The sequence below is a fragment of the Stegodyphus dumicola genome, chromosome 10 (assembly GCF_044657685.1).
Source record: "Stegodyphus dumicola isolate Sdum_Otavi_A_Nest chromosome 10, ASM4465768v1".
Classification (NCBI taxonomy): Eukaryota; Metazoa; Arthropoda; class Arachnida; order Araneae; family Eresidae; genus Stegodyphus; species Stegodyphus dumicola.
This window is the reverse complement of record NC_140777.1, coordinates 171,800,414-171,823,265: the sequence shown is the minus strand read 5'-3', so window position 1 is coordinate 171,823,265 and position 22,852 is coordinate 171,800,414. Positions and strand designations below refer to the sequence as shown.

The 22,852-nt window shown below is 33.1% G+C and overlaps 1 protein-coding gene across 2 annotated transcripts in view; it reads left to right on the top strand.

Annotated features, from left to right (window-relative positions):
- LOC118202489 (uncharacterized) overlaps positions 1-22,852 on the top strand; it is a 100,260-nt gene that overhangs the window by 34,572 nt on the left and 42,836 nt on the right. Inside the window, exons 7-9 of one of the 2 annotated variants that reach the window (XM_085825874.1) lie at positions 1,191-1,289; positions 8,595-8,705; positions 10,079-14,132. In XM_085825874.1, coding sequence (XP_085682000.1) covers positions 1,191-1,289; positions 8,595-8,705; positions 10,079-10,263 — 395 coding nt within the window. In that variant the 3' untranslated portion in view covers positions 10,264-14,132. Of the gene's footprint in view, positions 1-1,190; positions 1,290-8,594; positions 8,706-10,078; positions 14,133-22,852 lie in introns of those variants that run through there. The other variant, XR_015043640.1, reaches the window with a different exon arrangement.

The following is a 22,852-nucleotide window of genomic DNA, read 5'->3' as shown; positions in this document are numbered from 1 at the left end:
TTCAATCAAAAATTCTTAAATTATTTTACACTTGAATAAAGTTAGCAATATTTTGACTTAAAGTATCAACTTATTTATTAAAAATTATATGTTCTTATACAACTTAAAAAAAAAAAAAAATTGTTTACAAAATTGTGACTATTTTATTGCTATGTAAACATTAACACTTTACTGACTGCTAGCGGTTCAACAGCATACGCACGTCCGACCGGCCGCTCAGCTGCTGATTCTTCATGTTCTAAATAACTGTCAGGACAGTCTGATTAATTGTCTAAATAAAATTCTAGTACCATTTTTTTCGCTCATCATGAACGGTAATTTTTTAAAAAAACGTTGTTGAAAATGTGGGAGTTTACGAAGCAACGCACTTAAAGCAAGTGAGCAATGTACCTCAATACTAATAATAAAATTCAGATGATATAGCAAATGGCAATTGTTTATCACCATGACAACTGATTGATAGGCTATTTTTAGGTAGCCACGAGAAAAAAGCGATTAATAGGCTATCGGTTGATAGGCGTTGCTGGAAAAAAGCCGACGTTGCCTAAAATAAGCCGATCAATAGGCGATCGGTCGGTAGACGTTGGTTATGAAAAGCTGATTAATAGGCTATTGGTCGGTAGGCGTTGGCGATAAAAAGCCGATTAATAGGCTACCGGTCAGTAATGTGTTAAAAGAAAAAAACAAACATTAAAACTTTTGTTTTATGTCGAATAAGTAGCATTTACTTTTCTGTGTAACTTGAAAGGATTATCAATTTCAGTATGTTAAATATCAATACTTAGTTTTAAAAATTTCTATCAGCCCCAAAAAATAAAATTAACTAATTAGTAAATAAAACTATACACATTATGTTCTGTGTATCAAAGGCCTAGAAGCATATGATGAATCACACTTTGGGATTTAGTAATGTATTGTGCAAATGAAAAGGCATTATCAAGCAGAGAAATATATTATAACCTAAATTTCAGAGTGATTTTATATTATTAAGTCCACTTGCAACAGGGCAGCACTATTCCTTTCTGTACTATTATCTCCATGTATCAAACTTAACTTTAATTGATAGGCTATTTTTAGTATTTTAAATAAGTACTTATTGTGGTGACTGCTTTTTCATATTAAACTGGTAAATTGTTAAAATTTAAAGTAATTAAAGTAATCCTCTTTCAATTAAAGCAATTCTCTTTCAGTTCGCATGTTTCTTGCTAGAATGGGAAAAATTGCTTTCTTTAGATGTGGAACTGATCCACTTGTATTGAGTCCAGAACAAAGAGAAGCAAAAAAGTCAGGTTAGTTTCTGTTTATTTTGAGCTATTTTTGGTTTAATTATAATTCAAAGATTATTATTTTTAAATGTATGGGTTTAAAATTTTTTTTAATGTTCAGTATTACTGTATTTGAATTTTAAGATATAAAATTTAAATAAGGCTGTGAAATAATAATTGTCTGTAAGGTAGGTTAATTTTATAAGGTGGTTGTAAGTTGGGTTGTAAGGCTGTATTTTGTATAATGCCAATGCTATAAACCCTGCAGCAAAGGATTTGAATTGCAGACTTTTAAAACTTCACCAGAGACCACAAATAAGAAGTATTTCCTTGATTACAATTCCAAAGTGAACTTCCCAATTTATGTCTTGATTCTAATAATATTGTCATATATATAATGACTAATAATATTGACTTTAATATAATATACTCTCCAACAATTGCCTTGATTCTATCTATGCCTCAACTTCTAAGGTATATGCTACTTTATTGTCTGGACATTTCAAGATAGTCTGTGTACTGAAAAATGTCAACACTAATAGTTTTGAGCATATAGATAGGGTTTGGTTGACTAGAGTGTTAAGGCCATAATATGCCATAAATAAATAAAAACAGGAGGTGTTATAAAAAGAAATATATAAAGAAAATTTAACAGCTTTTTTATCATCTGGATAACAAGAACAGTAGAAGGTTAATGTGGTAAATAAGGAATCATGTTTCAGATTGTTGATATCTGAACTGTATTATGTAGCTTTTTTCAGAAGCATGAGTTGGCTTGTTACTCCTGTTTCTTGTGTTACCGGATTACATAACTTTAATCAGCTGACGTCAAGCATTTATTTCTTCGTATTATTTGATAAACTCAACTTACACTGCTGCATTATGATGGAAATACTAATAGGAAATATTTGAGCCAGAAATTATGAAATTATTGAATTTCTGCTTTTTAAAACGCTTAAAATATTATTATCCAATTCTGTGATTATTAGCTGGTGTTTTTTATCATTACATTATCTCTAATGGTAAAAAAATTGACACTTTTTCTTTGTAATCCTAAATTTAATTCATTTAACTTTCCAAAAACATCAGCTAAATATACTAAACGTGCCAATCATAATTCACTAAAAAACATTTTTGCGATTCAAATTTGGAATCGCAGAGGAAAATTTGAATTTCTGATTGAAGTTTTAAAAGGCAATTTAAAACTCTACCTCTAGATAACCACTTTACTTCAGAATATAACAAAAGCGTTTCGTGCTTGCTGACAGATCTCTTCGCATAAAATCGTAAATGTTCTTAAATTTAAAGCTTGGCTTTTAATAAAATTAACAATTTCGACAGCTTGATTCAAAATGATTTTCATGTTTTCAGGGATTGTTTTGGCTACTAAAGCTTCACAATGAATGTAGCAGTGAGTAAATTCAATTTCAGGTGTGATTTTCTTTATTTGAGGCATAACACCGGAATGTTTTTCTGTTAAAGCCTGAGCTTCCTCACCGCATACAGCAATGCGCTTATTCCAAGGAATATCATTCTCGGACATAAAATTGTCAATTACTTACTTCAATTAATAACATTTCATGTGCAGTTGCTCTATCATGAAGTGCGTCACAAAATAAATACTCTTTGGCAATTCAGTTATTTTCTTCGAAACATATGTAAACTAATAGTTGAACATATTTTGTTTTACCCATATTTTTATCCAATTGCAATGCAAAGTATTCGCTGTTTTTTTTTTTTTTTTTTAATAATAAATGTCTCTTTTAAGGAATTTGCCATTTCATGAATTCATCGACTTATTGTTTCAGTTAATAACGGAATATTACTAAGCCACCTTTTCATTGAATAATGTTAAAGCAGTATCTTTAGCTGCTAGTAATATAAAGTTTTCTCCAATAGTGTGAGCCCGTCTAGTCTTGGCAATTCTTAAGCTTACCGTTTAACTAGTTTCCAATACTTTTTCACTTGAAGTAACAAAGCCTTTCATTACTTGTTGTTTACTATTTTTGAACTCCGATAATTTCCTCTCAAAATATTCTTCAAATTTATGCTTTAACTTGGCATGCTTAGATTCAAGATGTCTTTTAAGAAATGATGGTTTCATACTTTGATTGGATAATAGTTCACTGCAAATAACATATTGATGTTGAGGGTCCATTTCATCTCCATTCCAAGTAAACTGAAATACGAGGGTTGGAACTTTAATAGTGGCAACTATTTATTTACAAGGAATACAAAAGTGATTCATGTCACCATGTTTTACAGTCCTTCAATATAGTCGCCAGCATTGTGTACAACCCGTTTCCAATGATGTGGAAGTCGCAGAATACCTGTAGCAGCGCCTGTTTTGTTGATAGTTTGAATGGACCGGTCTACTGCTGCAAGAATCTCAGGAACAGTTTGGAAGCGAATGCCACGAAGTGGTTCCTTCTTCTTAGGAATTAAGTCATAGTCACAAGGGGTTAGATCTGGGGAGTATGGTGGATGGTAAAGCACTTCCCAGCCCCATCGCTTGAACAAATGACTATGACTGCATAGCTTGCGCTGCATGCGGCCGAGCATTGTCATGCGAAATGAGAGGAGCGTTCTGCAGAAAGTGTCGCTGTTTTTTTCTCAAAGCTGGTCGGAGATTGTGCTCCAAAAATGAGCAGTAATACTGTGCAGTGACGGTCTGCTGTGGGGAAACGGTATGCGTTAGGATAACACCATCACAGTCGTACACGAGAATCGCCAAAACTTTCACATTGCTGGGGTTCTGACGAAATTTCGAATGTCGTGGTGACCCGAGATGACGCCATTCGTTTGATTGGCATTTCAGTTCTGGCTGGTACGATCGGGCCCAAGTCTCATCCAGCGTAATGATATGGCGTAAAAAAGCATCTCCTTCGCGCTCATAGCGCTCCAGGTGGATTCGGGCAGCATCGTATCGTAGCCATTTCTGCATTTCCGTCAATTGATGTGGAACCCATCGTGAAGCAATTTTTCTCATTGACAGGCATTCCTTCAGAATGTGCAGCACAGTCGTATGCGCTAATCCTGTTTGTCCGGCCAGCTGATCAATCGTTTAGCGGCGATCACTGTCCATTAGTGCGGCAGCAGCTTGCACGTCTGCATCGCTGACACTCGAACGACCTGGCCGCAGCATGTCTGCCACGTTTTGGCATCTTTCATTGAATGCTTTCATCCATCTTGCTACAGTTCTGTAAGGCAGTGCAGATTCCCCACAAGCCTCTTGAAGTTCTTGATGACACTGTCGTGCTGTATGACCTCTGGCACATTAAATTTTTATCCAACATCGTTGTTCTTGTTTTAAAAACATCCTGATAACACTTACTTTAGACCGCGAGCTAATACAAGGATCCGTTCTTCGCGTCACTCCGCATGCGCGTGACGTAGGCAGGACGAGTCTTTTTGCTGAGAGGTAAGGTAGGTATGTAGTTTACATGTGGTATACGCGATATTCTTTGGTTTTGTTGCGTAGCGTTTTTTCAGCTGTGTTGCCACTATTAAAGTTCCAACCCTCATAATAAATAACTTTCATTATATTTTCTATAAACAATTTTTTTTTCTTTTCAATATTTTTAGTGCTAGTAGATTGTCCTGGATTCAAGACCAAGGAAGGGTTCTTTTACGAGGCTCTTAGGCATGTAACCTTTATCCCCACATTGTCAAAGAATTATCTTTATTGCCAAAAAGAGGGTTCCACAAAGAGGTAAATTTAGTGCCAAAATGTTAATTTAACAAAAGAGTAACTGTCTTCCACAGTGAAAAAAGGTAAAAACACTGAAGGACTTAATTTAGTACTTTTGGTATCGAATAAGGGCCAGAATCAAATTGGAGGGGTTACATTATGAATTTTGAAAAGCATCTATGTTTCCTTGATCAATGGTCATGTGGTGTTAACAACACGAGAGCAGAAACACTCATGAAAAACTTCATGTCGCAAGTACTTCGGGTCTGGGGAAAAGGAAAAGTGGAACCTCGTTAGGCAAGTTTGAATTAAAGAGACATGGCCAGCAATGCCTTTGAGGAGAAACTTTTATAAATATAATAAGATTGCATTAACTATAAGTGTTATGATAACTAATGAAAAAGCATTAAGTTCTCTTAAAGAGATTAAATTTAAATTAAGTAATCCTTGCACTAGAACCCTTTTAAGAAGGGAACAAAGATGTGCTTAGAGCCTGATAACAACTGCTTACGGTTGAAAGAGTTAAGATCGCCTGATTATGGGACAAAGAGAGAGTGACCCTGAGGGAAGCTGAAAGATCAGTGAATTCACTCAGGCAAAGGGGGGGGGAAGCAAACGAGTGTATTGAAACCTTCAAGGTGCCTCGTCTCCACAGCAACGCCTCTTATGCGTTCTCCAGAATAGCTATGGGTCTCTTTTTTGATGATGCAATTCCCGGATGATAAACAGGGCGGCTGTGGAGTACGGGGTTTCCGATCGAAGGAATCTTTTGGAAAAAGTTAGCCGAAAGTCGCTGTATAAAGCGATTCATGGGGAGAATTTTGGCTGCATTATGAATTTCCTCGTTCGTAACAAACCAAGGAGCTTTATAAATTTGCCATAGCATAATGTTCTGAAAAAATTTTGATATGTTACCTGTTAGTAATTGCTGCTGCGTCCCAAACCGGGCTAGCATATGTCAGAATTGGTCTTGTCATTGATTTATAGAGTAAAATCCCGTTTTTTTGTGGACAGGTCGCTATTTCTAGCGAAAAAAGGCAGTAATTGGGTTTTGACAGCCTTCGCATTGGAAATTGTTTTTTAAAATGTGAGATTGCCAAGTTAATTTTGAATCAAGTATCACTCCTAGATACTTATAGGTAGGAACCCAGGGAATTGGTTCTCCGAAGAACTGCAAGTTAGGTAAATTTGGGAAAGTACTTTGGATAAATAAAGTGGTAGCACATTTAGCGACATTTAATTTTGATCTTCCACAGTCTGAGCCAGAGCTCTAGGCTTAAAAGATAATTCTGCAGTGCAGAAATTACCGTGGAAGTGTTGGAATGTTGATTCATGATGGCTGTGTAGTCCGCATATAAAGCTAGATCGACATTAGGTGACTCAGGTATGTCATTTACGTAGATGTTGAACATTTGAGGTCCGAGCAAACTTCCTTGTGGGACTCCAGCACAGATCGAGAGGGGAATTTTGTATTCATGGCGAACTCGCACCTGAAAGTATCTGCCCGTCAGGTACGAGTTGATAGTTTTAATGAGTTGTGCCGAGTAACCAAGCCGCATGAATTTGTAAATAAGCACATCATGCCAACTCCTGTCAAAGGCCTTGGCAATGTCAAGATAAACAATTCCAGTTTTCTCTCGTTTACGAAAGCCCTCGTGAATGAATTCCACTACACAGAGTAACTGGTGTACCGTGGAGTGTTCAGGCCGGAAGCCAAATTGTTCCTGTATTATTAAATTTCAATCATGGCAGAATTCATTCGGGCATTTAAGTAAAACAAATTCATATATTTCTGAGAGAGATGATAAGAGGCTAATAGGCCTGTAGTTGACGGGGAGATTTAAATTTTGACCCGGTTTTGGAATAGGAATGACTGTGGCAATTTTCCAACAGTCAGGGAAGTAACACCTTTTAATCATAAGGTTAATCAAGACCGTTATCCATACAATATACATAATGGGGAAGTTTTTAATCATGCGATTTGAAATTTGATCTATGCCAGGGGCCTTCTTCAGCTTCATTTTATCGATGAACTCCAGCACTTCAGTTGGAATAGTCAGCCTGAGATCAGGCGTGATGGGTTGTGTTAAGAAATGTTCAACAAATGAGTATATGCGCCGCTGTGTAACCGGACGGTTTTAGTAGGCATCATTATTTGGACTGAATTGTGTAGCAAGGCTGTCAGCAATAACTTCAGCCTTTTCAGTGTCTGTAAAAAGCCATCTGGTTAGCATTGGCCGTTTCAAGGGGCGAAATGTGTTTATATTGTTTGCGTAGTCGGGCGTTAGCACACCAAACCGACTCCTCGTCAGTCGTTAGGGGCTTAATGAAGTGTTTCCACTCTGCTTGTTTTTGCAAGCAGGTTTCAGACCTAATCTCGTTCTGTAGTCTGCGAAATTGAGCACGGATACTAGGATCACGAGTTCTCTGCCAAAGTTTTCGCAGGTAGTTGCACCACTTAATTTTGGATTTAGTATCCGCCAGGAGCCTAGCGCCCGGATGTGTGATAGGTTTCGAAGCCGCGGCTCTCGCTGCTTTCAGTAAAGACTCCATGTTTTTGATACATCTGTCAAAGTCCACATTGCTGGAAATTTTGATAGGGGTTCCAAAATAAACTGAAAATCGTTCCAATTTGTTGAGACTTGCACCTCTAATTTTGAGTATCGCCGAAAGTAAACATTATAAAAAGCAGCCAGATCAAAAACTGCTGGGGACCCTCTTACAGGGTAGTAAGTCGGGGCAGTAGGAGCTATGATCTGTAAACAAGAGCTCTGAACCCATCAATTTTGACTAATGCCAAACCTTTTCTTATTTCTTAGATTAATCACCTGCGAATAATCACTTTTCCGCTTTGTCAATCCTATCCATTTTTCCATTTTGAAAAATCTAGATTTCCCCCCCCCACAAGTATTTAAATTTACAATATATTACGAGTTCTTCAAATGGAAACAAAAATATTCTCAAATTGCGTAGAAAAGTAAGGCAAAGCAACAAGAAGACATACCTGCTGTTAGAGACAGCAAATCGACGTAAAGAAATGATTTTAATTGAAAATAGAGCATACGAGCCCGAAAATGGCGGCAACATAAAGTGTAGACATGCTAATAAATTGATCAACTCTACAAGAATTAATGAGGTACTTTTATTTTTTATATGAACTTATTTTTATTTCCTATTAAATACAATATCCATTTCTATTACTCCTTTTAAAAACATCATTTATATCAAAATTTTATGTCTACGGCTTTAAGAACAGTTCTGAAAATAAAAACGGATTATTTTGATAAAGTGTATGAGTGGCTATTGACTTTGAACAAAGTTCAGATCGCATAAATTTAAGAGTGTTGAAGAAAAAAGTTAAACAGTAATTTTGGGGTATTTAATTTTTGAATTTAATAGTTTAAAATATTTTGTTTCTTTTGCATGCCACTTATTTTTGTCTTGCATACCAACGGTTGAGAATCACTGATCTAACTGGTTTTTTCGTAATTGCATTGTGTTGTTATGGAGGTTTTTTCTTGTAAAATGCTCAGCATGTTTAGTATTTTTAATCTTTCATCAATAGAAAAGAAGCTATGATATACATATGAATAGCTCTTTTAAAATGTGTTTAATTTATTTAAAATGTTTATGTGCAGCTTTCATCAAAAGTATTCGGGAGAACAAAGGTGGAATCCAGAAACTGAGACGAAATGTTCCTAACCTTGCAGATAAACAGATATTATCAAAAGCAGTTGACTTTGATTTAGGTGAGAGAAGTGTTTAATTTTAAATGAAAATAATTTATAATTGGCTTCAGTTTAGTTCTTAAATATGTTCTGTTAAGTATATTCTTGTCTAGCAAGTTTCCTAAAAGCATGACTATTTTATTATTGTTCACTCTGTAATTTTATATGAAATTTTTATAATTTTCTTTACTGTAAATTCATACTATCCAGTTTCGTGACTTTAAAGACTTCAGATTAATCATGCTTTTATTTGGTAGGCTAAAGGTATGTGTAAATATTCTTATTTATTTATTTATTTTAAAATTCATGATTGACTTCAGTATTCTTCTGCAGTTTCAGCTGGGTGGTATTATTCTGGTTTAGAGTGGTATAGTGTATCACACCATACACCTGTCTGTATGAATTAAGATTCATGTTAGCCTAAAATTTTGCGATGCCATTTTGCAAAAAACGTTTAGAACAATTCAAGGGTCTGCTAGGAATTAAATTCCTATTTAGTGTAATCATGTTTATTTCATTAAAGTGCTTTAGGGCAAGAATATTTTTAAAGTTAGGATATTACTCCCTTATAGTGACTAGCTTTTTGATCCATTCTGAAAACGCATGAAATAAAGTAGAACAGGTATCGTGCAGAGCGTCCCCCACATTTTATAACTCTTCTAGACTTTCATGTAATGCCACTGAAAGAGCAGCTCTATATTTAAGCTAGTATATAACATGCTGAAATCTTTTTGCACCTTAAAACATTTCTGCTCTTTTCAAGGGATTTGTAATATAACTTTACGAGAGAACTGTTATTTTATCATTCTGGTAGCTAGTGAAGCATGATCTACTTTTTCCTTCATTCTGAAGCTTTAATTTAGTGTGCAGTATGTCTAAAAATTTTTGCTACAGTCTTAAGAGTGAAAAAGCTGAAACTTATTCTTTATTTTTGTGCATAATTGTATTATTTTTTCAAATTAGCCAAATGTTATTAATGTGAACTAATTATTTTTCATTATGTTGAGTCATTAATAGATCATGAATAAATATTTTTGTTAAATGAAGTATAATAAAAATTCAAATTATGGTCTTATCATGGTACTATTTTTGACAAACAGGTACTGGATGATATGAGTACCTTATTTTTATTTTTCATTTGCCCATTATTATTGTGTAGCAAAATAGTAAATTATATATAAGACCAGAATTTAAGACCATCTTTAAAATGCACTATTTTTTCGTTAAGTCTGATTCTGAATCTGTAATGAAAGTATGTATTGATTTAGAATGACTCACATGATTATAATCTTCATATGATTGCTAAATTTATTCTGAACATTTGAGCCTTTATTGAAATTCTCAGATATAACGTTAGGTATTTCAAGCAAATGTTATTCAATATGTTTTTGTAGATGAATATCCAAACAGAGAGAAAGACTGTGTGGTTTGCATGGATGAAGAAAGAAACTGTGTTTTACATCCTTGCCATCATATGTGCACTTGCACAACCTGTGGTCGCTTACTTCTCAAACGTCAAGATGCATGCCCGATTTGTCGAAAACATATTTCATCTATATTCCGTGTTTTTCACTCTTGATAAAATTACATCTTCATTCAAAGCAATTATATTGATTTTGCTATGGGAAGATAGATTTAAGTATTATTGATTAGCCATCAAAATGTACATTTGTATTTAGAAATATTAATACTTTTGTTTTAAATTTTGCTTTATTCATAATGAAAAAGAAGTTTAAAAATTATATACATACCAAAAATGAATATTGTTTTTATGTTAAATGTTTTAATTGTTAAATTTGTTAAACATTGTATAATTGGTGTGAAAATATTTCATAAGGCACTTACTTCTTAAAAAATGCATGTGTTATTTAAAGTTATTATAAAACTCACAGTAGCTAAATTTGGTAAATCTTTTAAATCTATTAAAACTAAATTCCTTGAAATTTATTAAAATGTAAATTAAAGGATGTAATTATTAAAATGTAAATTCCTTGAAATTTATTAAAATGTAAATTAAAGGATGTAATGAACTTGGAGTTACATCATGGTAAAGATGTGCTCAAGTGAATTGGTAGGGATGAAAAAGGAAAAAGAGAAATTGGATCATTTGTAATACTTTAATTTACCTTTATGCAAATGTTTTTCCTTTGTCTGGTTCATATATGTAGTTAGTTCTGTTTGTCACATCCAAGATTGCTTTTATGGACCATTTTTGCTATAGATAGTCTTCCGAAACAGTCATGAAAAATTCCTAGTTATTTAGTACTAAATCCTAACACCTGCTGTTGCCACACATTATATTGAAACTCTAATGTGTAGCAGGCAGCTTCTCATTTGATCTTGATTTGTATATATTTTATTGCTTTGGAAGTATGATAAATAACTTGCCTTTTCAAAACTGAAATATTAGAGGGTCTTTTACATTTTATGACTTAGAAAATTCCCTTCAGTGGTATAGGATCTAATGCCAACAGAAGGGATTAAATAGTCTGAGAAGACATATTGTGAGCTTATTTGATTTTACTGAGTCAAATTTATTCTGAGAAGATACTTCATCAAATAGAGATTTTTGAGTCATCTAGCTGAATGCCAAACCCAGGGAAAGGCTAAAGCACCTACCTGCAATGACAAGTCTTCTTTGACATTTTTTCAGATACAGAATGCAGGTTCAATAACTATGGTAGATTGAAGTAATGCAGACTTGAAGCCATTTGCTGCATGAAGAGAAAGGCACTAATAATAGCATTCTGTTCTTACAGTCTGAACTGTTATCTGGGAAAATATTACATGGGTCTTCAAAACAATTTAAATGTTCAGATTTATAAATGTAAATGCTGTATAGCATACTGGTGTTAGCATATCAGAAAACTTCCACTATATTTCACAACAATAAAATAGAAGAATATGTTATTAAAAAAAAAGTAAAGCAATGAATGTTAAAAAGATTAATATGAATGTTACAATAATTCTGAATTTGTTATTTACTGCTTTTGAAGTTGGATTGTGGGTCACTAAGCATTAATAAATATTTACATAATTTCAATTTAGAACTTTATTAAAACCGTGATTTTTATCAAACTAGACCATAGTGTGGTGAGAATATTTATGATATGTTGGGCCAAATAATATGTGAATGAAATAGAAAAGTGAATATAAGGAAAAGAAAGAGAAGCATTTTCATAACTTCTTTTGCATTATTTATGCAAATTTCATTTTTGCATTGAGAAAGTATTCCGAATGGCATTAAAATGTTTATAACTCTGTGAGAAACTTCTGGGTATTCTTCATGAATCTGCAAGCAAAAATTTAGGAGCTGCTGTTGTTTAAATTTAGATTTTAACCTCGAATCTTTTAATATGTGAATAAGTTGTTCCCTTTCCTTCATCGGCAAGCCTTCTGATTTATCATAGTACTCGAATGGACCTTTCAAGCCTTCTCATTTATCGTAGTACTCGAATAGATTTTTTTATCTAGTCATATTTAATTTTTCTTCTGAGAAATTTTCTCTTATAGTTTTCTTCAATTGAAGAAGGTTATGTAATTTTTAACACTGTCATCTAAATTCAATTTATTTTACATTAGAAAACTTCTTTGATTTGCAAAGCATTGCACGACATTCTCTTTGGCTGCATATTTAGTTTTAAATCCAACTCAATTAATGTTTTCTTTAATTTTTATAATAGGTACATTCAGTGCTTGAAGGGATATATTTATTTCATTTAGAATGATGAACATGTCTACTTAATAAGACAAACATTGTAAACATATTTCATCACATAATTTTTTAGCATAATTTTTTAGCATGACTTTTTTTTTGTTTAAAAAAAAATTGGAATTGTAGCAGGATCTGCAAAACAAAAGCATATTTAGTACTTGCCTTCTACACTGGCTTTAGCCCAAGAAAGTGGCATAGGCTTAAAAAAAGTCTTCAGGCTTAAGAAAGTGCGATTTGAAAATTAGACAAAACAGCAAACTTATTTGGCTTATTTTGAACATCATAAAAAGGAAATTTGTCTAGTTAATGGAATTGTAAAAAAAAATATGGAGAAGTGAATAAATGAAGATGATGTAATAGAAGTTTTCCATTGCAATCACTGCATCAATCAGCAATCAACAAATAAACGGCGAAATCTGTAGTAATCCAAGAAATATCTCTTACGATTGTGATGAAAGTGACATTTTTGAAAATGAAGATTTCAGTTGGCAGTATTGTGGGAATTTTTGACACTGCAGTTGCAGGGTATGAATTGTGGAACTAAACAAAATATTATATCTGTGTATAAAATTTAAGAGAAAATATTGGTACAAAAAAAATCAAGCATTTTAAACACCTTACTTAGACATAAATAAATAATAAAGCAAAAGATACAGCCTTTTTTCCATTAATTATCATAAATGTTTCATTTTTTTGTAAACAAATATTTCATATTTTTAATTTTATATTTTCTATATATCATCTTATTAGATTTAATGAACTACTGATTTAAAATAAGGAATCGCCGAAGTTTTGATGAGTCTAAGTTTCAGACTTTGTACTGTATGAAATGATTACTAGCACACAGTGCTGTAAATTATTGCATAATTTTCTTTACTAAATTTTGTTGAATTATTACTGTATAAGATTCAGGTATCATAAACCATATAAATTTTGATTGAATGAACAAGCTAAATTCAGATAGACTTCTACTTTGAATAAAAAAAATTTTATGTGCGGATTTTAAACTATTGTTATAATAACTGATATAAGTTTCAAACTCCTTTAATACATTTCAGGAATATTATAAATATCCATTTTCAATATTAATATATTGCACAAAAATAATTTGTTCTTGTTTGATGTAATTTTTACCCAAATGATTAAAATTTAAGAAATAAATTTTGTAGAAAGTTATCAAATTATATAAGCATCTACATGACATTTTCCATTTGTAATTTAGATTTTTAGTTCCATATTTTTTATGTTATTGAGTTTGAACAAATATGTGTAATTAATATGACTAGCTGTGGAAACTAAAACAGTAAAATATAAGAACTATAAGCCACATTTGTTCTACCCCCCAAGACAGACTTGCCAGTTTGAAAGCCATCATCAGTAGCTTAGAACACTTTTAATAATTTAAGTAACACCAAAAGGCCACATTAAATACCAAAATAATAGTGTAAAATATGCATGTCTGTATGTTGTATTAGGGTTCAGAGCTTCTGATGACACTTTCCAAATTGACAAGTCTCTCTATCTTGGGACGGTGTTTTTTCCAGAGCACTGTAAAAAAACTTGACTCATAAGAAACGGGTAAAAGAAAAGAAAACGTTGAAGTTTAATTTTTTTTTGGCATGATTTTACATGACAACAATGTGATAGTAAGGGTAACTTCACTGTAAAAAATACCAAATATATTGTAAAATGTACATTTAATTTTTAAATAAATGCTATTGAAAAGAAGAAGATTTTTGGTTTTAATGTTGTTGAACTACTGATATCTGTTGATTTGATACTGCAAACTCTTGCAGCAGAGAAAAGAATGTAACCATTATCAGACAGTCTTTGTGAAAATACTCATTTCTGGTTAACTTTCTGCATTTAATCTTAAAGATCTGTTTTATAATCTAATTTTTTGATTAATGAATTTGATAAGAAAGTTGCATCATGTTTTAACTTTCAATTAGTAGGTTTATAAGATCAATCAGTCTGAACTCAAATAAAAGGGCCAGGCTTATATGCACTCTCTTTTGCAGCTTTCTCACTCAAATTATATTTTACTTATAATGATAAAATAAAGAATAAATTATATATGTTACATAGGAAAAATTAATAATTTTTATGTTACTAGAATTCTGCTAATTATGAAAGCAATAAAACATTTCTTTTCAGTGAAAAAATCAGAAAATATGTCGCCAAATTCGAACTGACAACCAGATGGTTAATATGAAGTATAGCATTTCAATAAATGCACCAAGCGATCGAGCTAATCAAACTAAATGCTCTGAAATCACAAACAATAGGAAACCAGAGCTATTATCAAATGCACATTGACAATAACTTAGGCTTTTCCTCTCAAAATATAAGAATATAGTAATCTCCTTAAATAATAACAGTATATTTAGTTAATTAGCTAATTTAGTTAATGCTACAAGCGAGGCAAAAAGATTACATTGCTCTCTTAATAATAACATTTCGCTTATATGAATGTGAAAGAATATTCTGAAAAGTATTCTTTTGTATAAAGAAATCAATCAGAAATTATGATCTGAAATAAAATTGCATGATAAATTAAGTTTTTAAAATAGCAACAAAAACTCCAAACAGTTCAAAGTATGTATTATTCAGTAAGCTAAACACTGATTCACTAACAATTATTGATTTTTGGACATGTGATTTGCAGTTTCAAAGGCTTTTGTCAATAAATTCTCCAGTGACAATGTATCCTTTCATGACCAATGATCAAAACTACTATTATTGAAAGCACCTATAAAGGTGCTGACATGTATCTGATGCATCAGATATAAGTTTCCCCATATAAATAGTCTGGTGTAGACGTCGAACAACGCTTGTTTGGATATTTGTCTTCTCGTGTAGAGAGGTTAGGAAAAGTGTAGGAATCGATAAACTTGGTATGAAGGTTAAAGAAATGGGTTTTATCAAGTTATGTAAATTCATGAAAATTAATTATGTACTGCAATTATAGCATTTCCCGATTAACTGGGAAACTGCAATTATTTCACCAATCCTGAAGCCCACCTGGGATCAACGTGACCCCAGCACATTAAAGATCGCAAGACTTTAATCCCACAGCTGCAATGGATCAGCTCCACCAGGTACGTCTTGAAAGACCTACGACATCAATTAACTACAAGAGCATTCTTTCTCGATATTTCCAAAGCTTTTGATTGTATATGGCTGTAGAGGCTACTTTACAAGTCAATCATCCAAGATTTCCTGGACTATACACAATTAATTCCTATCTGAAGGATAGATACTTTGTCATTTGCCAAAACAATTATTTCTTTATACATTAGCAAATACTAGGTGGCCTTCCATAGGGGTTCTTAATTAGGCCTGTGTTTTTTCCCATTTATGCAAAGATATACTTTACAACATTAACACTACTCTTACAACATATGCAGATGATATCACAAAATCCAATTCTGAATTGCATTCACTCCAAGGACACACATACACACCTGTTTGAATAACAGTTCAGATTTCAATTAATTTATCAGCCAGGGTTGAATAATCAAACAACTAGAATTATATATGTGATCAGGGCAGAATTAACCATTGAGCAATATAAGTACGTGCTTAAGGGCATCAAGGAAAATGGAGAATGAAAAGTTTTCCATTGCCAGTTTTACTATGGAACACATTCTGTAGCTAAACCAAAACTGTGAGAGAGAGAAGGAATGAAGAAAAATTGGGCCATCAAAATCTTAAGTCCTTAGTGTCTGTAAAGTCTCATTATGGTATTGTATGTGATGTAGCATTAATATATCACAATATGCATTGCTGGAAACATCTAGGACCTATTAATCGTTAAGTTATCCATGTCTAAAATTATCGAGACATTTTGAATATTTTTGAGTAGATGGTAACATACTGATAGCTTGATAATTCCAGTAGGCTTCAATTAATGTGACCCTTAAGATGGTCATGAGATGGTATTAGTTTTTCAGATATGGCTAAAATTTCAACAGTCGGGTCCCCTGCCTTTTTTTAAAATTATTTTTTATTCCTTTACCGAATGCCAATAAAAAAGTGTTTCCCTTAGGTTTTGAGTTAAAATGTTTAATAATGTCTAGGTTAGGATTTGGAAAATTCAAATGATGAGAAATGTGTTAAGATTTGTTCATATGGAATTCCTGATCTCTCTGAGGATTCATGGGATCTGAGAATTGAAATTTCCCTTCTAATGAATTATTTCAAGATGATTCTGTATCAGAATTTGGAGTTAGATTTGATCTTAAGAATTTGGATTTTTCAGCCGTTGCCATAGCCCTTTCGCCAACATAACAATTCCTCGGCAGCTGATTCGCCATGAGTCATTTCGCCGTCAAGTAGAAATAAAATATGTAATAAAGTTTACTTATTTACTATGACACATAGATTTTGAAAATAAATCCTTTTTGTGCGTATATTTATATATACTATAAATACTTATATATATATATATGTCATGATAAAAGCAAAGGAGAAGACGGAACACTGTAGATGCGTGATTAGACCCATATTGAAGAAGATTTTGATTGCGTAGTATGCTAGTAATGCTAACTTGGTAATATCTAAAGAACTTGGCAGTCGAGGCAGTTTTAATTCCATTTTTATTTGCAACGTTATATTTGTGGCCACAATCACTTGGCACTCTAGTCGTGCCTTTCCGCAGAAGATTTACATTTTTGATATTGTTAAGATAGAAAGCAAGCCAGCGAAATTACATCTTAGCAGAGTAAAGAGCAAAACTGAAGTGCGTAGTTATGAAAGATGGAAGCACGTCAAAGAGAAAAGTTTTGGTTTACAATTATTACGTCATCAGAGCTGCGCGGGCCATAGAGTGATCTAGAAATGACGTAATGCAGAGAAGTTATTACGATTTTAGAATAAAGAGGAAGAATTAATGTTTATAGTTATATTATAATTCTGATTCATATAATTTTATCTTACATATTTATATACTCTTATATTTACTTCAGATGATTTCTTTATTCATAATGTAACTTAAATCAGTTAACAATTATCAATTTCATTAATATATATTTTTTTAATCAATGGGATCTTTATTATGCTGATCAATTCCCATGCATATTCGGCTGTCGACTCTTTTATCTCTTTGAACATCATCCATTCAAAATTTTGTCCACCTGCAAAAGGTCCTTACAGATACATTGGTGATTCTTGATGTAGAAGACCATGCAGAAAGAAGTTAATACACAGATGGCCATCAAAATTGAAACACCATGAAGGAAAGCCCCAAAAAAAAAAAAAAAAAAAAAAAAAAAAAATTTATTGCACATAAACAGTATGGCATGAAAACAAAATGTTTAAATTTATAAGCATTTTGGAAGTTTACAAGGTTGCGAATGTATTATATATCATGTTCTTCGCACTTAAATCATAAAATTCAGTTCAAGTGCAATATCGCAAAATAATTTTAAATTGAGCATATCTTTAGAATTTCCGATACGCAGTCTCGCACTCTGGAGATAAAAATGTTTTCTCTGTACAACATTGCCATTACTTGCTTTGAAATCTTTGAGTTTGTTAATCAAAAATTAAATTTTACAAAATATGAAATCTATACTAAAACAAATCCCAAATTTCAAATTTGTGCTTCCAGATGCCCATATTTGCAGTAGGATTACGTAATTCAAAATTGGATGGCTCCATGTGCCGTTGTTTCATCACAGTGCGAGAGTACATTTATGCAGATTCTTCATTATTTAATTTCTTCAAATATAATACAGGACGATAATATTTGGTGGCAAGTTTAAAAAGTGAAACGGACACTCAGAGTGATTCGATGCAAAATCGCAAAACGAAAGCAATAGTCCCTTTGGACTAAAATACTTTTGTTTTGTTAATGCCAGTCACACTGGATGAAAATGGAATTGTGTGTGTGGGGGGGGAAGGGATGCTAAACGAGCAATGTGAAGGAGGAAGGGAAAAAGGAGAAATCATGCTTATGTGACTGAATATGACATACGAGTAACTGGAAAAAAGAGAAAATTATTAACCTTATATGTTTATATATCATGTTGATATTGTTGATATTATTAATACTACTATTTGTAAAGAATTAAGGTACTAGATTGTTTTTGAGTTTACTAGAGTATTTAATAAGAAAGTACTACTCGTAGTCGTAGGTAAGCATTTTAATACCAGTTTCTTGGTAATGCGTGAAAAATAATCTAAAATTTTTATGTGTAAATCAAAACTACTTTATAATGGGGGATCTTTAAAATGGTATACATCAACGCGCTCCACATGTTTTTTTAATTCCACTGGTCATGTATTAGGAAATATTTCGTAAATGTAAAATTTGATATAAATATTATAGACAATGAACTCAAATGTTTTGTCTGATTTAATATTAATGTGAAAAGTTTACATTAAGCTACGAGAACGCTGATTTATATATCACTGACGTTATGTGCAATTCATAAATGAACTAATAAATTGAAATATAATTTTAAGAAAACAAAGCTATGAATGCTTGCAGCGGTTCTCAACATTTTGACTAATGCGTACCATCTAAATGACAACTGAAAACCTTTAGTACCACCACTACAAAGTACTACTACCACCACTCTTGAACACAGTTCAGACAAAGAATAAGTATTGTTAAGAGGGAAAGCTTCACAGCAGCAGGAGTGGCTCCCTCCGAACGAAAAGGGACACAACTGCGCATGCATGAAATATTTGTCGCCCGAAAGCTCGAAGCTGATGTCGAAGTTCGAACAGGTTCGACGGTCACGTTTATCAAAATTTTAAAGCTGTGTGACTCCATTTTTCCCCCTAATATATTGACAGATATAAAAGCAGACATCAAACTGCGATATGGATAATACAAATTCAACTAGTAAAGCAAAAAAGCACGAAAATTCGAGTTTAAATTTTCGCGAAAAGTCGAAGAACGATTCATCTTAACCTGTGTTGCTCAATTTCCTGTACACGTGGTGGAGGTTAAAAATCTCGGCCAGGTACATCACAAAGGGGGAAATTCTCGCCAACAGGTTCCGCTGCCAAATCCCTTGGCGAATTGTCCATCTTCTTTCTAGTGACGTAGAAGACAAACTGGTTTACATTACGTCTATGGAGCCTTTCCTTCTTTACATAGACTTTCTTTGGCTCAGATCACATAAATTTACGAGTGTTATAGAAAAAAAATTCTATCAGGATGTTGGGGTTTTAATTTTTGAATTTAATAGTCAAAAATACTTTGCTTCTTTTTTAAGTACCACTTATTTTTTTCTTGCATACCACTGGTTGAGAACCCCTGCTTTAAAAAATTGGATAAGAGAAAAACGAATTGCTTATTCCGATGTTCTGCAATACCTTTTTGATCATAAACTCAAAAATTGGAAGGATCATGATTATGAAATCTTTAATAAATCCAATAAAACTACTGTTAAAAAATAAGTTTATGGAGTTATTTGAAAGCACATATAAGAAAAAAAAATAGATATTATTGAAAATTATTATGAGAAATAACATGCAATACTGAAAATTTCTAGACCCAATTCCATTTACATCAACTGCTATGTTATAATGAAAGGTTTGGTTTATGTGATTATGGCAAAGCCTTGAGGGCTATCTGCCTAAGGGTAGGGATGCCTCCGGGGAGGACTTTCTAAGGGAAACTGGCTCGTATGCACTTTACACATGTAAAAAACCACAAAATCGTCCGTGCACCAGCCCGTTCGCTGTATTCGAACCTCGGACCGAACTACCAGTGTTCAGCGACTTTACCACTCGGCCGCTGGTGGGCCTTAAGAATGGAAGGAAAACTTTCAGTTCCTAATCAAGCCCATAATCCTTGTTTCAGCTTTCACAAATAAATAAATAGATAGAATCTTCAAAACTAACCCTAGTGTTTTCAGCAGAAAAATTTAAGAGCAATATATAACATGATAAAGAAGGTAGTTACACATTTTTAGAACGATTTCAGGGCCGTTTAATTAATGTTTAAAATGTAAAGTGTATTTTTTTTTAAATATTCGATTTAATAGCCTTTTTTTATGGACTATAAATTTGTGCCGTGATGTACATGATAGAAGGGCTTTTCGTAAATTTTTCGTAAAATTAAAAATGGATTTCCTTTCCTCTTCTACTACTTTACAGAATCCATCAATCATTTTGGGTTTGCGCTTATAAAGAGCTGTTTAGAAGAGACTCAAAACACAAGAGTTCATAGGTGAAGCGTCAGGGGGACTTTGTAAGAATACGCTGAAAAGATATATGTATACAATACCTGTATCAGTCTTCATTTATTCAAAGAATGCAGTGATACGTTTTGAAGTATGACTTGTTGCTTTGTCTTAATGAAGTTTCACTCTCTTAAAGTCACTGAGATAAAGAAATGGAATTTTTTATGTAAATATCGGGCGTAAAACTTTTTTAGTCCAAAGGGGCAATTTGCCCAGAAGGACTATTAATTTCGTTCTAGCATTTTGCGTTGATTCCCTACAAGCTTTGTTTCATCTTTCAGATTGTTGCCACCCAATATTAGAGCCCTGTTTTATATTTAAAGAAATTAAATAACGAAGAATCTGCATAAATGTATTTATGTTTCTCGCATTGGGATAAAACAACAGTACCTAGAGCCATCCGATTTTGAATAATGTAATCCTCCTGCAAATTTGGGCATCTGGAAGCCCAAATTTAAAATTTGGAATTTGTTTTATTATTGATTTCATATTTTGTAAAACTTTAACGAATTTTTGTTTAGCAAACTCAAGGATTTCAAAGCGAGCCATGGTAACGTTGTACAGAAAAAACATTTTTATCTCCAGTGCGCAAGAGTGTGTATCGGAAATTCTAAAGATACGCTCATTTTAAAATTATTTTGCGATACTGCTGTTGAACTGAATTTTACGGCTTAAGTGTGAAGAACACGATATTTAATAAATAGAGGTGACACACAAAACATTAAGAAAACACCCCTTTAGACGTAATTTAAAATCTGAAACCTTGCAGATTTTTTTAAAAAATTATTGTTGCTACAGATGTATTTAAGGATTTTCCTATTGATTTGTGTGTTGGCGGATATTTCTGTTGTTACCAACGAATTAACCTTTAAGGAACATTAGAAAGAATATGTACCTTTTTAGGGTATTCATTTGCAGTCTTCTAGTACTGATTGACAGTTTTTCTCTTTCCGATCAATAATGCTGCTTATTTTGCATTAAGAAATTTTAAATTTAATGCATTTCACAGTGTTTATGAATCATGGAATAGGAATGTTTCTCTTCGGAAATGCCTAAAACATATTCTTTAATCACAGCTTGTTTACAAGGAACACTTCAAAAGGAAAATAAAAGCAGCAGACGATACTTCTAATTTCAAATATCAAGCTATTGCCAGGAATTTTTTTCCTCCAAAACATTGGATTTTTTAAAAAAATTCTTTATCGAAATCATTCTAAAAATGTGCAAACACCCTCTTTAGCATTATGTTTCCTTACACCTATCAAACTAATAAATGCAATAAGTGCCCGAGAGAGTTTTCTCAACGGCTGGCTTATTTTGTACAAAACGTAGATTTTCATTTAGAAAACTACAGTTTAAATAAATTATTATTCTTTTTTGTGGCCAAATTTTAAAAAAAGTATTAATTTTTTAAAAAATAAATTATTATTATATGTGTAAGTGAAGAATTTTATCAGTAGTTTAGATTAAAATTGCATAGGTGAGAAACTTGTGAATGTCTACATGGAACAATGTACACTGCTGGCCATTAAAATTGCAACACCATGAAGTAAAGCAAATACAAAAAAGATATTTATTGTACTTAAAGTGTACAGCTTGAAGACAAAATGATTACGTTTATAAGCAGTTTGTAGGTTTACAGGGGTGCGAAATTAGTAGAAACAGCTGCCACTCCTGGCAGCTAAAACGACCCTTACCCGGTTAGCCATCGAGTTGAACTGGGATTGGATGACAGAAACGGGAAACTCATTCCATGTTGCTTCAAGTCTATGCCATACTTCATCAACCGTATTATCGGGAGAGGGGTGACGGGCCAGTCTCTCAGCAACCCATGACCAGATGTTTTCAGTGGGTGACAGATCTGGAGACCGTGCAGGCCAGGGTAGCAATCTAATACCCTGTGTATCGAGGAACACAAGTGCAACATGTGGTCTTGCATTATCTTGTTGGAAGATGTCGTTTCGCAGGCCTCGGAGATAGGGCACAACCATTGGACATAAGATGTCAGAAATGTACCGATCTGCGTTCAAATTACCGTCGATCCGAACTAGAAATGTGTGTGTCATGTACCCAATCGGCTGCACGAGCCATCACACCATACGCAGGACCTCTATGCGGATATCGAATGCAAGCAGGCGACATGCGGTCTTCTTGGAGCCTCCACATACGTATACGGCCATCAGAATACTGCACACAGAACCGGGACTCATCTGAAAAAGATGACATTTTGCCCCTCCTGTATCCAGCTT